Genomic DNA, 19,073 nt, shown 5'->3' on the forward strand with positions numbered 1-19,073 from the left:
GTGTGCATCAGCTTTTATTGACTGCAGCATTGTGAGGCATTGAGTCTTTAGATTGGAGAAGGTGAAGCCAATTACACACTGATCTTTGTATCAAAGACTATTTATAAGATGTAATTTACCTACAAGCAACAACACAATCTAATCTCGTTTAATGCTGGCCAGTGAAAAAAAGCATCAATACTCTCATCTTGTCCATTACAATCCAGTACCCTGACACCACAGCCAGTATATGTGAAGGAGCTTTTAAACCAAATGGCTGACCATCATGATAATGTGACATTTCCCAATACCGCCCTCTCAGTTAAAAGTTTTTCAAGGTTTGAAGAAAATACCAATTAACACCTCTGTCCCATAATTACACGCAAGGTAGGAAATATTACCTTTTTTTGGAAGTGGATCTTTTATTATTCAGATAATTGCACAAATAATAATCTTCTCTGAAAACTTCCTAAACAAGGGCAGTCGGCTGAAAAATTGCATTTTGCTCAGTGAACGTTATTATCATCACAGTGGTGTTGGGGAATTGTGTGTGCGTGAGTGTGTTATTATTTTCCATCAAGCAGAGAAATGTTCACATTATGTTAACTGTTGCCGCAGTATGAATCAGGTTGTTAATCAGGGGCATTGTCAATATTATTCGTTTCAGCAAATAGTGGCGCTACCTTGAGTAGAATTGGGGATGTCGTATAGAATAGCTTACTTCTGTCAGCATTCGGCACTAAATGGAGCCCCACCAGATACCTACACAGAGGTTTAGCAGCTTTTCCGGCTATTTTTCTGCCTATTTCCCTTATCGTGTGTCAGCTGAGAAGGTTTATACCATTTTCATGTCCGCACATTAGCTTAAACATCATACTACAGAGGCCCCAGTCACAGAAGACCCCCAAGCAATCTTTAGTTGCTAAGGGAAATGTGTTTCCCCCAACTGGTTGGTCAGTCATTGCTGACTGTTGGACCGAAAACCTATTCATGATTACTTTGGTCGCTAGCAAATTGCCCCAATCAACTGTAGTTTGCACGGAAGACACCAGCTTGTCTGTAAAGACTTGCTAACTTCTACAGGAGCAGTAGTAGACTTAGGTTGTGCCTGCTGCATCTGACACATTTCAAAAGGTCAAATTTTTACTTTGAAGACTAACACTCTCTGTTTCACTACCATTTAGCGAGTAGTTGGTGAGCGTTAGCAGACAAGTTAGCCTCTTTCATGCAAACTATAAGTAATAGTAGCAATCTGCTAGCAAAAAAGTTTTTGTTGCGGCTAACTGGCAGTAAATGCTACTACAAAAACATACAGGTAACATAATTTTCTTAGCTAACCCTTATCAAAGAAGAATATGTAATAATATGCATTATTTTTTAAATGTATAACTAATGTTTTCTGGTGTTGCAGTGTTTTAAGTGCTGATATTTCTAAACTGGGGTAATTCAAGTAGAAAAAAATTAAGACATCTATGAGCAATGTAACACGCACACACACCGTGATACACACAAACAATTATGTTCTGTCACCATGTCGTGATCCGCTTCATTTTGTGGGGTTTTCCCGCTTCTGTGGCTTTAGCGTTATCGCCAGGGGACTGAAGCGGGGGTCACAGCTGCTGCGCTCAGTCGGTGGACCGTGAAGGGCGAGGAATGCCTGTGTAGATATGGGAGGGATTTAACTGCCAGCCACAAGGGTAATGATTGATGGAGGACCCCGGTTAATTAAAACACCACTGCAACTCTCTTTCTGCAACCACTGTTGGTGGCTTCAGCCTCTTCAAGTAAAAGCAATACAACCCATTAAAGGCACACCACATTCACCCCCTTGGGCTCCAGTTGTGGATGTGCTCATACCTGCTGGGATGTAGCACACGAAATATAATGGCTGTATTCACTTCGGTTCATGGAGCATGTTAACTCAAGTCTCATTTTTGTTGGCCTTGAAGTCTTGACTTCATGAAAAGGGAAAGGAGAAAAAAAAAGCTTCCCCAGGCCTCCATCTTAAATGGATTTTTAATTAAATTGATGATGTGAGACCAACAAACTCTCACTAATGGTTGGCTGTGCTCCCTGTGGTCCTAATGTGCCGAGCCCGTATTTGCAATTTCCAAATGATTATTCGCTGTTTGATTTATGTTGCTTCATCTGAATTCATTTTACCGTCAGTTCACAGCAGGTTCACGACAGCTAAATGTACACAACCACCCCGCTGGAGAGGAGCGAAGAAACAGCCAACGAGGTCGGCTTGACATTCCGGTCCGACCGATTCTTACAGATGGAGTCGCAGGGAACTAGAGGCAACATTGTTTACAACGCCCCTGTGCCAAATCTGTCTCCTGTAAACACAATCTCCCACCTGACCAGCAGACCACATTGGGAAGATAAACACCACAGCACACATGAACAAATGTTCCCTTGTCTTACCATCTTTGTAAGGTCTCTCAGGCAAAGTCCCTACCCACAAGATGTAAAGCTCTAAAAGAAAAAAAAAAAAGGTCACAAATATGTTTTTTCCAAATAAAAGTAAGTAGATTTTACATCTGTTAGAGACTGATTCAACTGCACACTTAGTAAACGAATGAGTGAGTACATCATGAAATAATTTGTGTCGGAGTGCTTCAAAACAACCAAGAGTGCGCGTGTTTCTTATAATGAAGACATCACCCAGTGCAGCAGCGAGTGTTTATCCTTTTGGACAAAAGAGGGTCTCTGTGGCACAGAAAAAATGTGCTAGTGTGTTAGTTGTGGAGATTATTCATTTGTAGTCAGTTAATTAGTTTTTGTCTTTTTTTATGGGATTTCTTGAAAGTAAGAAATAAACAACCCTGTGCAGGTATTTTTGGCCTCCAGAACCAACAAAGTGATCTCAGCACAAGCTCACAGGTACAGAGTATCAGTGATAACTCAGAACTCCAGCAGCTATAAACAACTACAGTAGCTGGCGAAAGGCTCAGCAGCATGACTCGAGCACCCAGCCATGTCATTTAGATGTATTGGCCCACTAGTAAGGGCAACATGCACAGGGGAGCGACATATCAGGCAGTGCTCTCAGGGAGGCTGAGGAATTTTTCTTCCTGCTGAAGAACAACAGAAGGTCAGAGGGCTACCAAGATACACCTGGCACAAATGGTACTCCTCAGAGTGGCTAAAAAGATTTATCTTGATACCTGTACTGTTTTATGGGAGTCAAGTCCCATTCTGCACAAATAGGATACTCTAAACCACGGGGCATGCACATAATAACTAAGGCTGATGCCGTAAATCCAGATGGATGTACGCTGTTAAAGCGTTTTTACGGTTGCTTATTTCACACATCATCTGTCTGAATGAACATCCTCACCTGCCGCCTCGCTCGGTCCTACAGAAATCAGTCTTACAAGCGACAAGACAAGCACATTTTCTGGAACAAGAGATTGGGAGAGGTTATGTTATCCTCAGCACGACTTCTTCGTTGGTGTGGCATTTCAGAAACATATCAGACACGAGTTTAACAACCCGCCCCTTGTCCCACTTAGATTCCCCGGACTCCAGGATGCCGCGTGATTAGTTCGAGGTAAATGCTGATGATGAGTACTTAGAGATGAGTGATTTGTCTGCTTGGCTGTTTTCTTAAACGTTGTGTGTGCATTAGCTTATCCTAATTAACATGCAGCGATACCTCCTAATCCTCCAATTACTGGAGCAACATCTTAGGGAGCATCTGATGGCCGCTCATTACACAGGTAAGACTCAGTAATACAATTAAAAGCAGCTTAACATTCTGTAGATTAGCCCGCCGCGCGCCCCTGAAAAATCATTGACATACAGCACGCACAGTGGTCTTAATTGAGAAGTATGGAGATGCACAGACCAGAATTCACAAATGAAAACTCTTTATGGGATTAAACCTTTTTTCTTTTTTTTCGCAAGGAAATACTGTTTGATACATGTCTGCTTAGTACTAAAGATACTTGGAGTAATAGTGCCTCTAATTAAAAATTACAGTCATAATTTAATCTTCAGTTTCTGGAAGTCTTTCGTCTTTTACTTGATCTTTTATCACAACTGTGTCGCACAGACTGCAGACAGAACAGGGATTCAGCTACATCCATATTGTTTGTAAAGTCCTGTTTTAAAGCCTTAATTTTAGTGTCTTGGCCAACTGTTGCCAGTTTGAGTTTTTTTGGGGCCACATATTATCATTTGGTGTTGTTGTAAGCTAGCGCTAACTTTTGTCCTTTAATTCAAAGGGGTGAGTTCAAAGGAAATCTAATCCCATGGAGCCGTCCTACAGGTGGAGAGAGATGGCAGAGATCAACACTCCACTTTGTCCCAGAATATATAGTAAAGTGAGGCATTGCATCACATCTCGAATCAGAACATTTTCTGGACAACCATCTCTAAGATACATAAACATTTTATGGCCCAAAGTTTGAACACTTATTATGGTTACTGTGAGATTTTAGCTTGAGATATAGAGTACTTTTCAAAATATATACATTCAGCCACATTCAGACCATTTTTTGGGACATTGAAATCTGAAGCAAGGTAGGATCCTGAATATCTCATTAACTATTAAAGATGATAATACTGAATGAAAACGTGGATGAAAGAAAATGGATCAACGCATCATTTTCAAAAAACTATATCTTGCAAAGTATTTAATATATGAAGCTAGAATTTCACAGGAATCATTATATATTTCCAAACTTTGTACCATGTATTTTTTATGCAAATCAGATCCAGTCGAGCAGAAGGCCCGCACTGATTTTAAATGGAATGACCCATATGGGAGTCTGACTCTAACATTTGGACCCAGTCTCAAGTGTACCCCGAAGGGTTTTGGCGCTTCTGTTTGGTAGTTTCAAAACCAAGACAGAGTTTAAAAAAAAGACAACACCTAGAACTAAGTACTCATCCAATCATGTAATACAGCAATGACTTGTGAGCAGGTAAAGTATTTTTGTATTAGCTGTATCTGATGTGAAACCATTGGAAGACTCTCACTTTAACATAATGATCGCTAAAGGCAGAAAACAAATTGAGTTTCCATTATAGACTGCATATAAAAGATGGTTGTAGCCAAGCTGCAATTTGTGACACCACCCCAGAGAAAAAAGAGAGGCCTTAAATATTTATTATGTTACTGCTGTGAATGTAATGTAATGTTAAGAAAATATTCTGAACTTGAACATATAACCAGAACATTTACAAGAATAGTGGGGTTTTTTTTGTTGTTGTTGTTTTTTAATGACTTGAATATGTTCAGTCTTCTTGGTCTAAAGTGATCCATCCACCTACTATCAAAGACAATACAAATGGTTTACGATGCCAGAATTAAATGCCCCTGCCCTTCCCAGCAACCTGGACATAGGCTCACTCTCGTTCCACTTATGAAGCCTCAATCTCAGCATTTTGGTCGTTGCCATTTTGATAGTTTGCAACCACAAGTGAGCAGCTGACTGAAAACAGAGACACTGCACGCTCACGTGGCAGAAAATTGTCAGTCACAAAGAAGCATTTGATTTGCAGGAAGAACTACTGACTTAGGAATTGTATAAATGCTGGAGGCTATGAATTCAATGAAAGATAAAGAGCATTCAGAAGGTTCTCAGAGGAACTTTTGTTTACTCGCACCATCATCTTAAAATACGAGGAGGCCAGCGTCAAAACTACATCTATGTGTTTTTTTCCCCAGTTCTGCTTCCACAACCGCTATGATGTGTCAGAAATTCCTCTGTACATGTGAAACAAGCCACCACGCTAGAATTATGACCTCAAGGCATTGTGTTGGTTTTGAAACATCAAGCTGTCTGCTCAGTCACTGCTTCATGGGCGCTCTGACCAAATTAAACAGGAAACGGCCCTCCCCGAGCCTCACGGCTGGCAGGCCTTACCATTAAAAACTGATCTGTGATGACGCTGATTTCACTGATGAAACTAAGAAGAAATATGGTGCTTCCACCCCCAACAGGAATGCAAAATGAGGCTTTACACCTCTGTGTTAGCAACCTTTTCCCCCTACAGCAAGCTACAGGGCGTGTTTGTTGTAATATAAATAATTCAGGCATTCCACTTTGAGTTTGCCTTAGGACCAACAAACCATGACCCTAATCATGAAAGCAGGCTGTTAAAAGCACGATCCGTGATTCACATGTCAACAACGGTGTCGCCATGCTGCCTGAATTTAAAACACAGGATTGGAACATGTCCTTCCTGTCTTATCAATAAAACATTTGTGTCTCGTGTAATAAACTTACAGATCTGGAAGTTGTGCAACAAAGCTGTGATTGCATGAGTGGAAACTAACCAGTACAGTGATGTGACAGACAACTTTGTTAGCTTCAAAAGTTCTTCTTTATTTAGGCACTGGCTGAAAATGACAAAGAAAAGTCACAAAATAATACACTTTATTAATGGGAACACATAACACTACAAAACATTATCACAGTTCTGTACCATACTGAAATGTAACAGGACTTTTTTTTGATGTGACTGAGATGACAACATAATTACACATACAGTAAGCAATAGAACAAGAACACATAATTATCTGATCAAATAAACGCAAACAGAAAAAAATAATCACTTGAAGAGGTGTTTCATACTGTCAGTGAGATAGAATCTAGCTTTTTTTTCTTCTTTTAAATATACAACAACACAAACGTAACTTCATTTAGTTCGGATCATAAATGACGACGACTGTTCTGAGCTCCCGAAGGCAGGTTTACATTTCCAGGAGCTTTATGTCACATGACACGATTCCTAGAGAGCCCTGAGTTTTCTTCCTTCATGTGTTCGGCTTAATTCTGAGGATTGAAAACGCACAGACGATGGTGCACACACACACACTTAATAGTATAAAAGTAAAACAAATGAATCACAGTCTTATAAATATAACAAAACAAAACAGAATTTCTGGTAAAGCTGCAAAGCCGTAAACGTTTCTGACAGCAAATGATTCGAAATAATGTAAATAATGTCACAAATGTTATGAATTTCTCAGTACTGAGATGGCATCACTGTGAATGCGTTACATTTTTTAACTGTTATGCATCCATTTCACTGTGATCCGAGCATTAATGCCACAAGTCTAAATACAGAGATTTTTTTGTTGGGTTCTGTTAATCTAACATTGAAGATATTCGATTTTGCAGCTTGACCAGAAATGTAAAACCGAAGCGTCACAGGAGTTGTGGAGTATTTCTGACATGAGGAGGCATGTATGTATTTATGTATGTATGTATGTATGAGTCATGTAGAGTGCTATCTGAGCATTTACAGGGTAGATTAAAGTGGCTTTACAGTGACTGATCAAACAAAAAATGTGTTTGTTTGAAATCTTCTCCAACAATCGGCATCTTGAACAGCAATAATTTAAGGGACTGTTTCAAAATTACCATCGAAACCAATTCCCCTTTTGGTGCGATCTCTTCCAAGATACTGCGTGAATGGGAATGAAATGGTGCTGATTCTCGAGAACATTTAATGCACGAATACCCGAGATTAAGCTTAAGGACCTAAATGATTTAAATACTGATGTGTCGTACCAGAATAAGTGAAATGAACTGTCTCTGTTAGATAACACAAACACAAATATCTGTAAAACAACTTTGAAAATATTCAAAGGGATCACATTTTATGGCACCGTTTCCTAAGTGCAAATGATCAAAGAAAGGCAACAGGGGCAGACACGCGCACAGAAGTAAGCAAGTACAGTATGAATAGTTAATCTCTGTACTGAAAGTGGTATTGCTGCAGTCACCCAGTGATTTCAAACCCATTACCAGGAAATCTGGAAATTACTGGATATCCAAAGCACTTTAAAACTAAATCTTACATAAAAAAGGGTGTAGTTATGACAGTTACAACTTCTTCGCTCAAACTGCTGTATTATAATTAATAAGGGGTTCTTAGAGCACTGAGTGATCTGACGAGGGGGTGACCTTAGTGGGCTGCAAGTTTATGAATGTGCAGCCGTGTTGGGTCAAGAGGAAGCGCGTCTCTGCTGCTGAAGCCCTGCTCTGGCTTTCTGCTTGTCGTACTTGACCGAGATAATAAGGAACACCAGCAATGTGACGCCCTGGATCCCCGCCAAGAGGAAGAAGTAGTAATGCAGAGAGCAGTCATTGATATTACCTGCAAGAGAACAAAATAAGGACATGTTATTAATAGAATATGTGAGAGTTTAGCTGAGAATGTGCACGATGAAACTGGCATTCATGTAACTCTTAAAAAGTTGGGAGCTGCATGAAGGAAAAAAAAAAAGAAGACAAATATGGAAATCTGGAGAACAAAAGCATTGCAACATATTCGGAGGGTGACAGCAGGAGGGTTCTTTGTCACAAAGTACTTCTCCACGTTAAAAGAATACCAAAGGCAAAGGTAAATGGCCACGAGCTTGCAACTGTGTCAGGTTGCTGTGTGTTCAGCAGACATAAAAGGGGTGCTTGAAGTGAGCATGTTAAGGAAACACGATTCTGTCAGGAATTAGGATGGAGCGAGTGAGTGGGGGGGCTGAGGGCTTGTTACTTCTCATTTCACCATTGTGAAATCTTGTGAAAGTGAAGACAATTGACCCCACACTTCAGCGCTGATAAAGGAAAGCGGTATTGAAGCAACAGAGCAATGCAAGCCCTCAGCTATGATTCCAGCCCAGGAGTCTTTCATCGGCATTAAAGCGATTTTTGTTCCTGGTGGGACTGGGATGTGATTAAAGAAAAGAGAAAAAAAAGAAAGGTGTAAAAAATAAACTGATGCTTCCACTGTGATCTGTGGGACTTTCTTTTCTATTTTGGAGCCAGGAAGAGAAGACAAAAAGACAAAGCAGAGGGTTGCAGAAGACAAAGAGGAAGCAGTGATGGTATTTGCCGACATTCCCTGCACATTTATTCCTAATGGATTTGGCAAATCCAGCCCGACATCGGCCAACTTTGACTGTCTTAGCATTTGCTACACTGTTGGCTGAAGTGGCCATTCTCATTCAGCGACAAAGCTCGAGAGGACAGCTTAAAACAAATCCTGTTTTGGTCATGCTAGGGGTTTACATGAAGGGCAAAGCCGATACAGTTGGTTTCGCTGGTCAAGTATGGTGACAATTGGATTGGCATTAAAGCAGCTTTTTGTACAAATGACCGTGCGAGACAGATCAATTGACTTTCAGCCAACAGCATGAGACGATGCTGTGAACTACTCTGCTGGACACGGAGGGATTTTTAGGCTATTATTATTATTATTATTATTATCTATAAATGTGGAAATGTGAAGCCCAGAGTAATCTGACGGAGAAGCAGGCTTGATTTTAATTAGATAAGCGTCTGAATTAAGTCAAGTTCTGTGTACTCACGTGGAGTCTAATTATGCCTGTCAGTTTAAAGTTAACAGGCCCCTAGGTTAAGGTAGTATATGGTATACAGCATATGGTCTAAGATTTTTCATTTATTTCATTCTTTTACTTTTCTAATGATTTTACTGAGCAATTAAGAAACATGAACAGTGTGCTGCAGGCATGCACTCACTTACTGAATCACTGAGATTACGTTTAAAGTCAGCAGTTCTAACACACAGTGAGGTTGAGTCTTTAGTCTAAACACAAAACACAACACAAACATACACAGAGAATACAGAATGTGTAGTTCACAGTATGTTGCTTTAAACTGTCTTTTTTGTACAATATTAGGATGATGACTGAAAATAAGAAGAAATATAACAAGGACCTTTAATCACATGAGGTTCATTAGAATATTAAACACAGACATATTAAACAAAATCAGGTAAATCTAATTTTAATACCACAAAAATATTTGACTTTTTAATCAATTATTGAAGATGTCATTCTCCTTCTCTACCTTAGCTATCATAAATGTTAGGAACTTTGGCCATAACCACTTGCATGTGTGCTCTGGGATATTACCACGGACCTCAAATATCAACGTGTGTCAAACGGACCAGACCTCTGTATTGAAAATCATATGAGAGCTGGGTTTAAGACTGTGACCCAGACACCAAAGCAGAGTTTTCACTTGAAGAGTTAACAATTTCCACGGCTGTCACAGTCAGAGCCTTTTCCTTTTCTCTATCACTCATATCGTTGCCCCATGAATTCAGCCGCCACGTTGAGGTTGGCGTACTGTGGCATCTGAGGGAAGATATTAAGCGGAAAGAAACCTAACTGTGGTGCATGCCAATGTAAGACAGCTCACAATGCTTTGTTTACCCATTCTACTTGCTAGATTCACAGACTCCCTGTGACTCCACTCCACAAACTGAAATTCAAGTTGAAGGTTGCACTGGAGGAGATCCAGCGCACATTACCAAAGCACAAGTGCAAGACGACAGAACAGAACTTACAGTGATCTCCAAAGAACAGCTACACTGAAGGCAGTCCAGAGACACTCGGCGAGTGAGCTGCCAAATTTAAATCAGGTGAGGTTTTAAGGGTGGATCGCACAGTGCGTTCCAGGCAACTGAGTGACTGCTGAATGTTCTGCACCAACTAAAATGCTGTCGTGCTTACACAGCCAGTTAAATGTCTGTGTAACTTAACTTTTCTAGAAATTATTGAAAATTAGCCCTCTTCCTTTAAGGATGTTCATTGATTTCAGCCTGGCCTCAAGTCTTAGATCAACTGCCGTCGGTCCTTACTGCTCACTAAAAATATAAAAAAAAATAGAAATAAATCAAAGAAGGGATTATGGAGGACAGGCAGTCAAACATATGGGTGCTTTGAGAAAACTGGAGGGCAAGATGACTTAACAAATGCATACATAAATCTGTCCATCTGACCCGCCATAATTTATAAATAATAATGAACAAATGAACAGCTGTGACTTACAAAACAATGCCAGTTTTACATAAAAAGGTTTTTACAGAAAAGCCACAACTCACTGCAGAGGTGCGATCCACAGCTTCAAGTTCCTTCTAATCAAAGAGCAGAATTTGTGGCAGAGCTCATCAGATAACACCGTGCACATTGTGCAAATACAGATGGCCATATTCCCACTCGCTGTGCTGTACGCACGTTCTTGTGGATAATTAGACATTAAGGCGAACAAAGCAGCGCTGCTACGATAGGATACATCCCTCAGGAGCGACTCCTCGTCAATGCCCTGTGCACTGGGCTGTTTCTATAGCTTGAAACCTTTGATCAAGGAACAAAGACGCAGCTGATGACTTTGACCCGGGCTGAAGTTTTAGCTTATTTTGTGATGTCATCTTAATCTGGTCAAGGGTGTAAATTGTGAGAAATAGATCAAAAACCAAGACAGTGTTTAAATAATTCATGAAGATGAAAAAACAATGTGTTTGACAGCAGGGCATGAAAGGAGAGGGGTTAGCGCGGTGAAGGTACTTAGATTTTCAATCGATAATTCACAGATGGTAAACAAAGAAGAGTCTGCTGCGGTAGTCTTAATTCACAAAGCAGTATTGCATAAAGTAATATAGCATACAAATGATGTATGGGAACACATATACATGCTCAATAGTAATAACAAGAGTGTTTACTAAAATATGACCCATTTAATGTAGGATATAGACCATAGAAAAATAAGTGCAAGGTCTACAGAAACATATTCAACAACCTCTGAGTTTGCTCCCGGGTGCTCGGCCTGCAACAAACCAAGATTTTACTAAAGTTTCCTTCAATTTAAAGTAAAAAAAAAAAATCAAAAAACCAAAACCTTAAAGTAGCTTTAATAATATTCTAACAGATGACTGGATCACAAACTTTGTTCTAGTTTTGCAAATCTACCAGAATGAAAACTGCTGCTGGTAAAAAAAGTAACATCCAATTTTTTGGAGCAGTACTGAAAACAGTGCAAGGTTTTGATGCAACCTATTGTTTTCGAACATATGTTTACGGTTTTCAAAGTATTTAATCAATTGTTGGGAGAAAAAATATGCCCAAAAGTTCTCCCATTGAAATGGATGGGAGGGCTAGAATGTGCCAACTGAATGACAGCTTGGAAGAAGCTGCAAAATTCTTAAAATGTGCTTTAACCATCAATTTATCACCAAATTGAGGTGAACTCAGTTTTCTTTTAAATGATATCTTCTTTATACCCAATACAGTATTTTTATCTGTAGGCATCTAAGAGGATTGCCATCTACTTGCCCACTAAAGGTCAATCATAATTTTTCATCTTTTGTCTCACTCCTCTGAGCACATTTTTAACACTAATCAAAAAATCAAGCACAACTTCGTCCAAGGAGATTGCTATCCTATTTTTACCCTAGTGTGACTGAACCAAAGCACGAGGGCACAGGTGTGTGTTGGCTTTTAAAATTAAAGCCCTTGGATTATTACTGGAAATGCAGTATGCTTTAAAATCTGCTAAGTTTTCAATATAAAAGCACTCACTGGCCAACAAGCACTTTGCTACTGGGATTTTTTCATGTTTACTTCAACAAATTTCACTTGCTGACTCCAAATCTGAAAAATGCTTTGATCTCAAACATCACGTTTTTTAAGTTATAGTATTCCAAATGTTGGACAAATAAGATGAACGGACAGAAACAGCGATGCATTTCAGCATTTAAGAACAAACTCTGATCTCCCGAAAAGTGAAGCCAAAATTAAGGAAGGTGTTTTTGTTGGTCCTGAAATCCCTGAACTTATAATTGACAATAACTTCCAAAGGACACTGACGCTAACTGAAGCAGCACATTGGGAATCATTCACACAGGTTATCCAGAGTTTTCTTGGAAATCAAAGAGCAGAAAATTATGCTGAGGTTGTGGAAACATGCTGAAAGTCCACCAGCTAAAAAAAATGTCACTGAAGATGCACTTTTCACATTCTCATCTCAACTTTTTTCACCACAAAATCCGGGAGATGTCAGCGATGAAAACAGGGAAAGATTTTATCAAGATATAAAAAGTGACGGAAAATTGGTATCAAGGAAAATTTAATCTAAGCATCACGTGTCACCACTGTTGTTTCTTGGATGTGCAGTACAAGTGCAAAAGCAAGTGCCTCAAACACTTTTGAGCTGGTCTTGTTTTATTTGAGCTGCCAGAAATATGCTTAGACACAGATCTCATATAATATCAGTGTAATAAATAGATAAACTGGTATAAAGTTCCTAGTAGCAAACAAAAAATGTGTTATGTAGTATTTATAGCCTGAGTTTCAAAAGTCTTATGGTAATTATACATCCAATTACTTACTGGCAAATGCTTTGACCCTTCAGCTTTTTTTGCCAATCTTTTAAGCTACAAGCAACAATCAGCAAAGTCCAACAGCCAGCAACACTAAAGACTCTAGAGGCGTCTAACAGGAACCATCAGTTTCTTAATGGAGGGAGGAAAAAAAAACCTTAAACCCTAACCTGCACCACACAATGCAACAGAACAGGCAGGAGCAACAACCCCACTTCATAAAAATCCCATCGTTTAGCTAAATCTTAAATTACATTCAAGCTCCACCCCTCTCCAGGGCCCACTTGGCTGCAAAGCACTTTTGAAAAATATAAAAAACTAATTACAGCAGCACAAGACCAAACAAGGACATACTTAGAAAAAGCACGCATTAATAAAGCTGATAAACATTTGACAGATGTATGAAAATTAAATTCAAAGCGAGGTAGTGACGGGAGAAAAAGAGTAGTACTGCTGATACACTTGTTACTAAAATGTTGCCATGTTTAGAGGATCTGTTTGGCAGCTCTGAGTTAGTAAATTTCAAGGTTGTGATTAGACTGAATGCCGCAAACAGGAGGGGTCACCCATCCAATACTGGAGCGTTGTAAACTTGTGGGATAATTTACCTGCAAGTGGGCTTGAGGAGACCATGTGAGTCGAAATGAAATGGGTCAATATCAATTTAATGTTTGAAAATGGATCAATTGATCCAGACCTTCGGTATTATAACCCAACATTTTAATGCTCCAGTGACTTCAATGCCATCTTCAGCCTGAGAATGAAATCGGGGGAAAGAATCGATGCATGTTTGCTTCAGCAATAAATATTATTTTCTGCAGCTCTCTGCCAGCTTGGAAGACTTCATGATTGATCCTGAGGTTGCTACAACAGGCTAACCATATGTATGCGCCCCCTATTACTTCTGGCGTGTATACAGACCTGCACAGTCCTTTCAGACAGAGTTTATGTTAAATTCTACAGATCTGACACTAGAGGCTTCTATTAACACCCTGACATTTCACGAAGCCCGGCCCAACAGGATGTGCGAACGTCAGCTCGCTGTGAATATCGGAACATGTGCCAGACATCTGACATAACATCAGCCAGGACTTGAATGCTGGTAAAAGAAAAGGCCATTTCCTGTCACGTGACTACAGAAATTCACAAAAACCATTCACTAACAGTGAATAAAACCTACACAAAAGGGAAGGGGAATTAAATGCAAGCGCCATTATCTAAAGACAAAAGCCTTCTCTTGTGTAAAGGATAATATTGCATAGAGCGTAAAGGCTGATGCTTGACTGACTTAGCCTGAGAATAAAAGTAGCTGCAGTGTTTTTATACCAGACCTATAAAAATACCAATGAGAGAATGTGATGGATGACTACTCAACCAGATGTAACTACGGTGGAATACAATTTGTTGTGAGATTTAAGGGATCAATAATTTCAACACGAGCTTGAAAGGTTTCAAGTTTGAGAGCTAAAATGTTGCATAAAGCACTCTGCGGACCACTGCCGTGTCCTTCAGTTGCACACACACAGGGTCATTCACCCCAAGAACAAGAGCAGGTTTTAAGGATTACCACACACAGAAAACAAACAAAGAAGAACATCTAAAAACTAAAGACTCATCTGCAGTGGCATTGACGTTTGAGCTGCACAAGTGAAGAGAAGCTCACTCAGCAAAATAGGTCATAACTGGGCAGAAAATTAAAAAGATAATAGAAAATTTTCAATGACTGGCTCTTTGCTGACTCTGTCCAAATGAGGCAGGCTCCGTGAGGAAAAATGTTGCCCATCCCAGGGTTGGAGCATGCACGAGACTGCAGATTCCTTCTTAAGATGAGCAATAGAATGACTTGCATATCATTTAAGCCATTTAAATCTTGGACGAGTGCTATAACTATCTCTGTGATGCAGAAAATTACTGGAAATAAAAAGGGAACTACACTACTATTCAAAAAACAAATATAATTTAAAATTTTAAAACCAAACGCTTACAGTGTTGTCAGAAAGTCCTTTGTAAACACATTTTACTTGCTAATTGTATTTTAGTGATGAAAAAGAGGCTTATTTGCTCCCTTAGTTTCTAAGACTTTTAAACAATAACTGACCAGTAAATGGACTGGTTTATATATAGTGCCTTTCTACTCAAGTTGTCCCCTTCCCACTACAAATCTTATTTACCCTTAAACATTTATTCATACAGTGCTATGGCGAGGTGCACTGTTCCATCATTCACACTCAGGCATCAGGTGCAAGTTGGGGGTCAATATCTTGCCTGAGAATATTCCGATCGGTGAGTGGTAGTCAACCCCTTCTAACATCTGAGCCACGGGCACCTCTGGTAACGCTAGTAGCTGGGCTAAACACACTCTGGCCTGATGACCACCATCCATGTTCAGTGCAATTACCGCTTAAACAAAACATTTTCGGGATCACAGCTTACACACATTTACTTTGTAGCACACTGCCAAATCATAAGAAGTCCCTGATGAGATAAAGAAGGGACATAAAAGACAATCATCTGGAAAGGGTTACAAAGCTATTTAGGAGGCTCTCAAACTCCACAGCTCAACGACCCACAGCAACAAAGATTACTGGAACAAGAGCGAACAGCAGGAATAGCCAAACCTCTTAAAACTTCCCAAGAGCAAGTCTCAACAGATGCAAGGAATGACAAGTCTCTGTCACCTCAACACGTGTCTATTTTTGACTCCACTAACCAAAACACTGGGCAAAAATGATGCTCTTGTGCTTGCAGAAATATTGTGATGGCGCATCACAACCAAAAGCAATAATTGGATTTCACAAGTTCTTCTATAATATGTTTCAAACCTATTTCAATGTGAGAATTAAGGAGTTGCAAATAGATATATCCTTTAACCACAGTTACAAGTAATATTCTGAGTACCACAGTCTTTCTGTTTCAGTCTGCTGATGGTAACAGGGGTGCACAATGAGATTTAGGTGCAAGTTTGCGAACCTTTTGTCACAATGCAAATGTGTCCACACATTCATACTGGATACACTATTTTTCTGGCATGCTTTCTCACATAAGAAGCTGTGTTTACGCAGGTTTAACCTTTAGTTTTTAAAAAAAAATACGTGACACAGTTTAGTTTAGGGGGAAAAAAGAAGTAAATATGAGGTTGAATACTTTGTTATGCTACTGCCGTGTGCAGTTATATTACAGCCACTGTACCTTCTTAGTTAAACCTTTAAGTGTCTAATTAATGGTCATCTAAGGTTTTGGTACCTTCTTTGATCTTGTCTTTTAAAAATATGAAAACACAAATCAGCCATGATCGTCCCTGACTTCTTTACCAAACCGAAAGTTTGAATCTGCAAAACAAGGAGAAAGCTGAATTCTCTCTGTGACATTTTACCTACACTGACTAACAGAGGCTTGTGCAGAGAAGGGGGATGATAGAGCTACAGCATGACAGGAGGGCTGAGCATCTACCAGTGTGATGCCAAACTAGCAGCGCCATCTCCATGTAATGCTCGAGGGACAGCTTTACTTAAGAGGAACAGGCCTATGTAATCAGACCCCCAGCCTGTGATTAATGCTGCTGTCTGTCTTCAGGCCTGTGCAGGTCAGTACAGCTCGGCACAGCTCACCCAAGACGCTGTTTACCGCACGCCATGTTGCCTGCAGCCATGGAAATAAGCTGAATCTTTTCCACGTAGAGAGCCAGGAGATGTGGAAAAAAGCTAGCATCCAACAAAATGTGAAAAACAGCCACAATAACAAACAGCATAAACCCTGACTGTACGTAATGCCTAAGCTTTGTGCCGTATGTCTTTAATCAGTGGCCAGGAGGGTGTTTTGTTCCATTTCTGCAGTTCACCTTCTTTTTTTGGAAAGCAAAGGGAGTCTTACGGGCAGAACAACTTTAGCTTACCTTCCCCTCAAGTTATGCACGGCTGAGCTGGATATATGAGGCATGCAAAGCATTTTCTAGTGCTAACATCATCAGAAGTACCACCCTACCTGTCGGTACACTGTATTAATGAGCTATTAGGTGTTTGTGGATAAACAATTTACAGTGTTGGCTTATTTACTGAATGCTCAGGGAAAAGTGCATCTGGGTGGGGAGCCTCTACTCACTGGGAGTCCATCCATCTGCTGCCACCACCACGCTATTCATTCTAGCACTCGGACAGATTTACACAAACCTTTTGTCGTTAGTCTGACATGTCTATTTATAATGTGAAACACTCTTAAAACAAGAGACCTGTGCAGGGTGTTGTCCCCCTCCTTTCTGTGTATAATTTACAAAGTCTTTAAGTGGATTTTAAATTAGCTCAAGCTTTTGAACATTCTTAAGCTATGTTCCTGGAAGATTAATTTCAGGCAGTCTGAATCGATGCCTCTCTTGTGGTTTTATACCTAAAGTCGATGTGGGAATACAATAGTATGTGGTCTAGCACTGGGTACCTAACAGGATGCTTGGCAAAAGAGGTGACAGGTGACTTACAGATAGCGCTGAGAATCACGTCACTACTGTGTGTTTTGATAATGATGAAGTGATGAGAACAGGTTGAAAAGAAAACCAGCTTTTATTTCAAGTTTAAGCACAAGTGCTTGAAGTCTTCGCCTTTGTGGTAGCTTCACCTACACCAAATGGTTCCAGGACCACATTTTTCAATAATACAAAAACACGCACAGACATATGTGTGCGCTTACACTTCCACAAACATACAGGTGCACGCACACACGTGCTATCTGCTTCAGTCGAGTTTTCTACCTCTTGATCACGGTACGTGCGACGTACCTGCCAAATTGGAATTATCATGAGCTAAAATATCTCTTACCGAAGTCTCTATGGGATGACATCCAGCCAATTGACTTGAGGGAGACAATAGCCAGCAATCCGGAGCCCACAAAGGATCCAATCCCAGAAAAGAAAAAGAAAAGCCCCATGATGGCACTCTGCATGGACTTGGGGGCTGCAGAATAGGCAAACTCCAGGCCTGCAATAAAGATGAAAACACATACGTAGAAATATATATGATTAAATGTTAATGTAACGCAGCTTTATAGTTTATATGGTACAACATGTAATGAAATATGACAAAAGCTGCCACTGATGATGTAATGTAACTTGGAATTCAGTGCTACTTAGACACAGGATTTAACCTAAACACGTTCTGAATAAATCCAAGTCTGAGATACTGGAGCAACAAGGTAACATAATTTACTTGGATACGAGCGGTGTGATAAATAATAATATGTGGAAATCTAAGTCTTTCCTGACTAAGATTAATGCTTCTTCACTTTCAATGTCATCTTCCGATGCATCTCTGGACCACTTTAAATTACATTTGGGGAAATGGGAAAACTTGCACGGAAGCAAATATGGCAAGCAGGATTGGTAGAGAAAACAATATTGTGTTGGTATGTCTAACAAAAAACTGTTCTTTTTAAAAGATAGTCCCCCAGATTTCAGATCATTTCAATTGAATGTCCTTCCTCAGAGACCCCAGAATATTACACAGTTTGTGCAAAACCCAGAGACAGCCTCTTGGTTTTAGACACACGGTTTTCTGGATTGTAAACTGTGGTAACGCCACTGATATAACAGCTTATCTGACTCATGATCTATTACAATTTACATGTTATTGCCCATAAAAGTAACCAGTACCCACTAGGTGATCAATGCGTTTAGGTTTAATCAAAGATCAATACTGTAGGAAGAGTAGTGATTTTTGTTACTTCTAGTGGACAGACAACTAAAAACATCAGGCATGCTGGTGTACATTTTATGGGCGGAGTAACATTTCAATCCCAACTCTTCGCGTATTTATCCATCTGTGTAAAATAATTTTGTTTTTGTTTTTTGGGTGGGTTTTGTTGACTGTTCACTTGTTAATTGCAAAAGAATTCCTTGGCAGCTCATTTCCTATTGTGGCACTGGACTGTGGTGTTTGTAAGTACTAAATAATTTGTGGAAGACAAAT

The 19,073-nt window shown here is 39.8% G+C and overlaps 1 protein-coding gene across 3 annotated transcripts in view; it reads right to left on the reverse strand.

Moving 5' to 3' along the window:
- Positions 1 to 6,354: 6,354 nt before the first annotated feature.
- The window catches only part of slc15a4 (solute carrier family 15 member 4), a 33,374-nt gene continuing 20,655 nt past the window's right edge, over positions 6,355 to 19,073 (reverse strand). For all 3 annotated transcript variants that reach the window (XM_026188530.1, XM_026188529.1, XM_026188527.1), the window contains exons 8-9: positions 17,928 to 18,086; positions 6,355 to 8,100 (exon numbers count right to left, since the gene is read on the reverse strand). In XM_026188530.1, coding sequence (XP_026044315.1) covers positions 7,949 to 8,100; positions 17,928 to 18,086 — 311 coding nt within the window. In that variant the 3' untranslated portion in view covers positions 6,355 to 7,948. The remainder of the gene's footprint in view (positions 8,101 to 17,927; positions 18,087 to 19,073) is intronic.

The sequence above is a fragment of the Astatotilapia calliptera genome, chromosome 12 (assembly GCF_900246225.1).
Source record: "Astatotilapia calliptera chromosome 12, fAstCal1.2, whole genome shotgun sequence".
In the NCBI taxonomy this organism is placed as follows: domain Eukaryota; kingdom Metazoa; phylum Chordata; class Actinopteri; order Cichliformes; family Cichlidae; genus Astatotilapia; species Astatotilapia calliptera.